The sequence below is a fragment of the Trachymyrmex septentrionalis genome, unplaced genomic scaffold, assembly GCF_001594115.1.
Source record: "Trachymyrmex septentrionalis isolate Tsep2-gDNA-1 unplaced genomic scaffold, Tsep1.0 scaffold87, whole genome shotgun sequence".
NCBI lineage: Eukaryota > Metazoa > Arthropoda > Insecta > Hymenoptera > Formicidae > Trachymyrmex > Trachymyrmex septentrionalis.
Genome location: NW_017306059.1, coordinates 2134858 through 2142372, shown reverse-complemented (window position 1 = coordinate 2142372; position 7515 = coordinate 2134858). Strand labels below are relative to the sequence as shown.

Here is a 7515-nt window from a genome sequence, read left to right as displayed (position 1 = left end):
AATTTCATGTCCATAAAATTCTATTGATTCAAGACTTAATTACATAAAATCAAAATAGTTCCACAATAGAATATACACACAATCATTGTGATAATGAAGACTGGACTTTATATCAGAGTACCTGATGATCTTTCAAATTGAGTAAAAAATCTTTATTTTATTTTAAGACAATAATATAATAAATATTCGCGCGCATATAATGCTCTTGCGTGACAGGCGCTGTACATGTTAATTTATTTAATGTAAGCGATGAATTGTTGGTTTAATGCATCGCTCACTTATAAATCTGAGAGCAATGTTTATCAATCGGATGGACCATCATACGTGAAGTATCGTGAGAAACGGTGCGTTGTATAATAGCGTTGCACCAATCCTCACGAATAGACGGATATAAACCGTATACCGAAGCGGGGCATTATATACTTTCCAGGAAGTATCCAAGGCGGAAGGGGTACGTGGTCACCGGGGTCAGGAAAATCGATACGTGCGCAAGAAGCTGCATCACGATTCTGCTTCTTCGCTCGGTATAACCGACACCGTGCGATTTCTTCCTGTAAGAAATATATCTCCCAATTTATCACTTTGACGAATTTGACCTCTGTTTGCATTAAGTTTATTAAGTTTCCGGCATGAAGGATAATTTCTTTTTTTTTTTTTAAAGTGGGCGGCAAAATTATGTAATGTATTAACGATACTTTGCGGCACGTATTATACCACTCGATAAGTGTTTTTTTTTTATCTAGTATATAAATAATTTATATAAAGAGATACTCATAAATGTATGCTGGAAAAAATGTGAATCTCGAAAAGTTCACGTTACAAAGTTATAAATTCGCATGCAATCATAAACTCCCACGCTGACGAAGTTAGAAAATCACCGGGTCTTAGAAAAGAGGAAAAAGAGGAATCTCCCGTGGGGGTGACATAACGTATTGTGAACGTCGATCGAAGCGAAATCGTTGGCGCCAGTAACCGGGAAGTGAGGAGAAGATGCGTCAATAATAGACAAACCGACGAGTCGTGAAAAGCTGTGGGAGCGCGGTGCCAAGCATCATCGGCGACGATAGGTATGTTTCTATGGTCGAAGAAAGTTAAGAATTTTCACCTCCTAGAGAAAGCACACCGCATGACGCATGAAGATATTACGCCACGTAGAATGAATTTCCCCCCTTGCCTCGACGGCCTTCGATCCGTTGGTATCGTCTTTGCTGCTGTTAATACAATACATCTTCTCTCACTGAGTCGTCTCCTATCGGCGCGTTGAAACTTCCTTTTACTGTCTTCTGTTTTCTACCTTCTTGTATAATCAAACATATAAATCGGTATTCATAGTCCACTATTTTAAGATCATCTTAAGTAATGTTTTAAGATGCTAATGCGACTGTTCGATTGGTTCATGACATTTTTCCTGATAAAAAAATTGATAGAGAACGATTGAGAATGATAGGATTTCTATCAAATGATTTTCTATAAAAGTTATATCGTTTTCTATCGTCGATCTCGCGAGATTATTATTAATCGGATATGAAGCCTATCAAATTTTATCGAATTCTGTGAGATTTATATAAGATTTCTAGAAGATTTAATTCAAATTATTAAATTAGTCACGAACCAGATTTCGAACATAGGATTTTTCTATCATTTTCTATTAATTTTTTTACCAAAGTTAGAACTATACTAAGATAATCTTAAATATAAGGCTTCTTTTCTCGACTATGAATGAAGATAGATTGCATTATTTGTATCTAAATAGTACATTAAATGTGATTAATAAAAATAAGTAAAGATAAGCAAAGTTGTTGCTATAATAATCTTTCTATAATAAAAACAAGATGATCAGAGTACAAATTGAATGGATTATATAAAACAAGAATGCGATGAACAGAATAAAAAAATAAAGATCGTAGAACAAAAGATAAATTAGATCAAATGTAAGCAGAAGTTAAATAAGAATTTTGAGTGACAAAAATTATTTTTTTTAAATGCTCTTACTCTTCTTTCACCACTATTAATCAAGATTGGGTAGTGCTAAGTTAAAAAGATAAAAGTTAAGTTAAAAAGTTAATTAATTTTAACTTAACTTCGTTATATTTTAGACTCTTAATTTTTTAACTTAATTTAGTTACATTTTATCGGTAACTGTTAACTTTTAATTTGATTTTTTTTAAGTCAATCCTTAGATACAATGCGAGAATGAATATATAATTTAGTAATTTTATATTGTACAATCATTATTTGTGAAGAAAAATAACCAGATTAAATAAATAAGCTGTAAGAAAGGAAAAATACGAAAAATTATGTAAAATAGTCAAACTCTTTATTTTTTTTTTTTGGTGTTGTTCGTTCGAACAAATTCAACTTTTAACTTTTTAATTACATTTTTTATTAATTTAACTTTTAATTAAATTAATTTTATTATAGATTAACTTGTATTTTAATTAAGTTAAATTTTCAAGGCTGTTAACTTTAACTTAATTTAGTTAAAAAAAAGAAAGTTAACTTACCCAACCCTGCTATTAATCCTATTCTATGTTTCCGAGCTGTGCAAAAATTGTGATGTTCTCAACGCATTGTACAAATTTGAGATTATATCTTTATCTCTTCGAAAAAAGTCCGCAGTTCTCTTGTGCTCCAATTAAAATTTCAATATATACATGTATTGTAGCTCATTGTGCGTGTGGAAGAGATAATTGTCATTCATTTTTATAATACTAATATAATTTCTAATTAAGTCAGTTAATTAATATAATTTATATCTGAAAAATTTTTGATCCAAATGATATTTTTATCTAGGATTGAATCGGATACAAGAAAATATAAATAAGCTCTAAAAAAATTAATTTTTCTAATGAACAATAAATAAACAATATTAATTAAAGAAGAATAATAAGCCGTCTACAAAATTGTCAAAATAAATCATTTTTTATTGCGTTTAAACTGTCTCTTAGAATTTTCTCTTGTACTTATTCGTATCCTCGGGTCCATCAAATTACGAAATGATCTACGGAAGCGACCCGCGTAGAAATGCGTAGTAACGTAAATCGCGATAGGCACAGTTAGTCGCGTCACCTCATGTTCGAGGTACCAAAGAGTCGCACGACTCTTACGCAATACGGTGGATTGCAGGTGTAAAGCGATTACGTAGTAAGCAAGCAAATTTCACACTCGGATAGGTGGCCGAAATGTACTAGCATAGAGAAATGGGTTTTTAACCAGTATTTCTGTGATACCGAATAAATGCTACAAAGAAATTTTATGCGATTGTAGAAAGTAGTTGTTGTAATAGAAATATGGTCGTATAATAAATTGACGAGACACATCGTACGTATATTGCAAACAAAATGATAGTAAATCAATAAAATTGTAATAATTATGTAATAATTGTATATTTATGCAATACATAATTTAGTTTTTATAACGAGTAACTAATATAATCAAAAAACAATACACAATTTTTCTGAAAGAAATAAATGTTAATTAATAAAAAGTAATAAATAACTAAAGAGAAATATGTAAATTTTTGTACATACATTTTCTTTGATATTACTGTAACTGTTGTTTGGCAATGTTGTATTATAATTGTAAATTTCCTCGTTCCTCAAAAAAATAATCAGTTCTATGCTCCAAGATATTTTACTTATAATTTAAATCCTGAATGAATAGCAACCATACCAAACGTTAGATTTTGATAGGTCACATTTCTGAATCCTGCGAATTCAATCATATTCTGAAAATATAACAAAGAACATGAAGAGCAAATATAACTAAAAATCGGAAAAACATAGCATAATAAAAAGGAAGCTTAATGTGCATGTGTGCGTGTGTATGCGCGCACGCATGTGTGTGTGTGTGTGTGTGTGTGTGTGTGTGTGAGCATAGAATTGTAATAAAGAACAATAATATCTCACCGATGAGATACTATTAAAAACCCCCCAAATTTTCGGCGATATAAAAAAGGCCCCAAGGGCCCGGAGATAATTGAAGAACGCTGACATTATCGACAATTGATATAAATTTGCTATTATTAACATAAATATTTGGTTCATACATTATTAAATTCATAATTTTTTATTAAATAAATGTTCCATAAATAAATATGCTTGTAAAGCTATAATATTCTATATATTGCAGAAAAATTACAATTTTTTTCTCTGCAGTTATCATCTCTGTTGATAATCAAACTTTGATGATAGCACTGAAATTATAATTTTTTTAAAGAAAAATCGAGTATTATTGAGTTCTAAAATAGCATAAATATGTCCACTAAACTAATAAATCATAAAATTAGTATAATATTTTCAGTTTTTAACTCTTAATTACTTCTATATTCACAAGGACGTCAACTCCTGTAAAGACGTCGGTCTTTAATATGTAGTATCGTCGGTGACAATATCAAGGGAAGTTTCCAAAAAAAAAAACCTTAATATCATTATTGCAGTTTATGTATAAAAAATAATTAAATAAATATATAAAAAATGCATTTTTTACCTTGAAATCTTCTTGTTTTGGAAATCTTCTTATGCTTTCTACAAGATATTGATAAGCTTTCCACTGCCCCACAATCAGTTCTCCCATTACAGGTATTATTTGAAAGGAATATTGATCGTACAACCTAAAACAGATAGTAAATGAAATTTTGCTACAAGTTACATGTATATCATCTTTTTATAAGTTTTCTATTGTTTTAGAATATATACCATTGTAAAGGCTTATTATCAATGTGACTAAATTCTAGGCATAAAAATCTTCCTCCTGGCTGTAATACTCTGTATGCCTCAGACAATACCTGTGAAATAAAAATTAACAAATAAATTCAATTAATTATATTTAATATAAATTTAATATTCAGATATACTTATAATTTTTAGTTTAAAATACATAATAAGTATTAAATGTGTAATAAGTAGAGATTAATAAATGTAAATTCTGTATAACGTACTTTCAATATATTTCAGTATTTTAAAAAAATAAGATTTGTTTTCTGTTCCTGCATTAGACTACACTAGAACAATCTCTTTCTCGCTTTTGACAAATATCAAACATATACTTATTTCATTTTAAGTTACAAAAATGTATACTAGTTCAGCCACAGAAAACAGACCTTATAATTGATTAAGTAATAAATCAATATTGTACCTTATCAATATGTGTTACATTCCTTACTCCAAACGCTATGGTATAGGCAGAGAAAGAATTATTTGCAAAGGAAAGCTTCTCTGCATCTTCTTGCTTCCACATAATATCATAATTACTATCCCCTGATAAATCTAGCCTACTTGCTCGGTTTTGTCCGACATCTAACATATGTTGATTTATGTCACATACAGTTACATGACTATGTACATTATGCGGATTTGGCGTATTTCTCAGAAAATTAATATACCGAAATGTAATATCGCCTGTGCCACCAGCAGAATCCAAAAGATGAGTACCATGAGTGGGTCCTAATTCCTGTACAAAAATATCTTTCCAGATGCGGTGAATACCCATACTCATTGCATCATTCATCATGTCGTAAGAATTGGCAACATTTTCAAACACGGTATATACTGCAAGAAATATTTTCGAATCAACTTTGACACTGCACATCCAATTCAAGAAGCTACAATAATTATAAAATTATAAAATAAAATTATAATTATAAAATATATACAAATATATACAATGTATATATATAATGTAGTAGTTCTCAAGAAGTTATAACTGTTGCTATTAATATTGTCTGACTCATTGTGGCAACTATTAATATTCCATACAATAAAAAGAGACAAACATTCGACAAAAATAATAAAATTTTCACCTTCCCGTGCCTTCTGACTCTCCTTAATCGTTTGGAAACCAAAATGTGTTGATCTGTCATCTTCTGAAGATGTTGCTGTTTTCGAATAACCACGTGTAGTTACAGCAGTTTTTAAATATCTATCTAGTATTCGACTTTCTTTAATGATATTCACGCAAAGACTTTTGTAGGCCATCGTACTATGCCTGCAAGTGCAGACATAAAAAAAAAAACAATCAGGTAAACAGTACCATATGATACTTGACACTACACTCGTAAGTCGTACACTCAATTCACTTGCACTTTTTACACTCGAGATTGTCTCTTTTTCTTCCTTCAAGGTTACAGAATAATAGAGAAACCTTCTCTCTGGGAGAATATATATCCATCTCATTCGAATATGTGAATGGGACAGTGTTGCAAAGTACAACGAATAAATCTAACGATCAACACGTGCTATCAAATATATGAATAGATTAATAGATAAATATAAAAATATATATATATTATTACGTTATGAATAGACTTGTGTATGTGCAGTTGGCTATCGAATAGATAACATTTTAAATCCAAAATTTTTTTTATTTTGTAACTAATTACGTGACATGTTTATTTTTGCTGTACAGCATTTGTTGATTGCTATCGATAGATATGACGATTATGCAATTCAGCATATAACGTAATTGTTGCATCTGATAAATTAATTTCAGAGCGATAACATAGCGCTCTGTTCTGCCGAACGTCCAGAGCATTTTGTCCAGTCATGTCTAGTCTAGTACATTCCTAGCTGTCTTTAGGAATGCCACAGTAACTATCGATATTTTCGAGAATGGGCTACCTGGGGTTACTGATTCTGCGCTCTACTTTAATCCCATTGTAAGCGAAAAGCGATGGTTCACGATTATGGTGCGTATGGATATTCCACCAATTTAAATTTGCAATTACATTCGTTTTAATAACGTGTTTTAGTATTTGCCAAGTAGCTTTTCATGTCGCTCGTATGTACGGTTAAAAAACAGAAATTGATCAGGATTATCATCTCTACGTACGTGCTAATTTTTATGAAATCTTTGAGTGTAAGGCAACATGTTTCTAAAGACTTATAAAAGTCTGTGATTATAATGATATGTTCTTTACAACACACTTTACTCTGCAATGCCATTACTTTAGAAATATTAAATTTTGTGTATTCAATATTTGTTATATATAAGTATATTCATAAATATATTTGTGCATCTACATGTGTGATTTTAGGCACAATTGTAGATTGATTTTAATATTTATTTAGATTGGAGGCTACTTATTTTCTCTTTGTATGATTTTTCTTAAATTTTGTATTTCAAGAAATATATATTTTTATTATGGGATCATTTGAGACAAAATTTTCTCGAAGTATGTTTATACCTTATATGTTTTTCTATAGGAAACATTTTATTTTTCAGATCTAAAATCTGTGGCAGGAATTTCCATTCAAAAGTAAACTAGCAAGTATTTTAAACAATATCAGCTATTTTTATGAAAAAAGTATGCTGTTAACATTTCTTTACATAATAGCCACTATCATGCAAGCACGAAGGATATCATTTCTGAAAGCACATTTAAATACCATCTTTAAGGAAAGCAAGAATCATCCTTCTATTGCACTTAAGATTAAGTCACTTCGACACTTAAATAAAGGTAATTTGTGTACATCTATACTATAGATTTTATTACATAACTAACAAATAATATTATCT

At 30.0% G+C, this 7515-nt stretch overlaps 2 protein-coding genes across 7 annotated transcripts in view; one reads left to right on the top strand and one right to left on the bottom strand.

Moving 5' to 3' along the window:
• Positions 1–781: 781 nt before the first annotated feature.
• On the bottom strand, positions 782–6165 carry LOC108755287 (2-methoxy-6-polyprenyl-1,4-benzoquinol methylase, mitochondrial). Of its 2 annotated transcripts, none has more exons than XM_018498208.1 (5): positions 5801–6165; positions 5137–5549; positions 4698–4786; positions 4489–4612; positions 782–1297 (listed from the first exon to the last, which is right to left on the bottom strand). In XM_018498208.1, the coding sequence occupies exons 1-5, from the start codon at positions 5973–5975 to the stop codon at positions 1274–1276; spliced, it is 825 nt and encodes a 274-aa protein (XP_018353710.1). In that variant the 5' UTR covers positions 5976–6165; the 3' UTR covers positions 782–1273. The 2 variants fall into 2 exon arrangements, with proteins under 2 accessions (XP_018353710.1, XP_018353709.1); XM_018498207.1 differs by lacking the exon at positions 782–1297 and adding an exon at positions 3531–3727.
• A 344-nt stretch (positions 6166–6509) lies between these two features.
• Positions 6510–7515, top strand: part of LOC108755264 (biotin--protein ligase) — an 11232-nt gene continuing 10226 nt past the window's right edge. For 2 of the 5 annotated variants that reach the window (XM_018498175.1, XM_018498171.1), the window contains exons 1-2: positions 6510–6685; positions 7222–7456. In XM_018498175.1, coding sequence (XP_018353677.1) covers positions 7306–7456 — 151 coding nt within the window. In that variant the 5' untranslated portion in view covers positions 6510–6685; positions 7222–7305. Of the gene's footprint in view, positions 6686–6753; positions 6856–7221; positions 7457–7515 lie in introns of those variants that run through there. The other 3 variants (XM_018498174.1, XM_018498173.1, XM_018498172.1) reach the window with 3 other exon arrangements.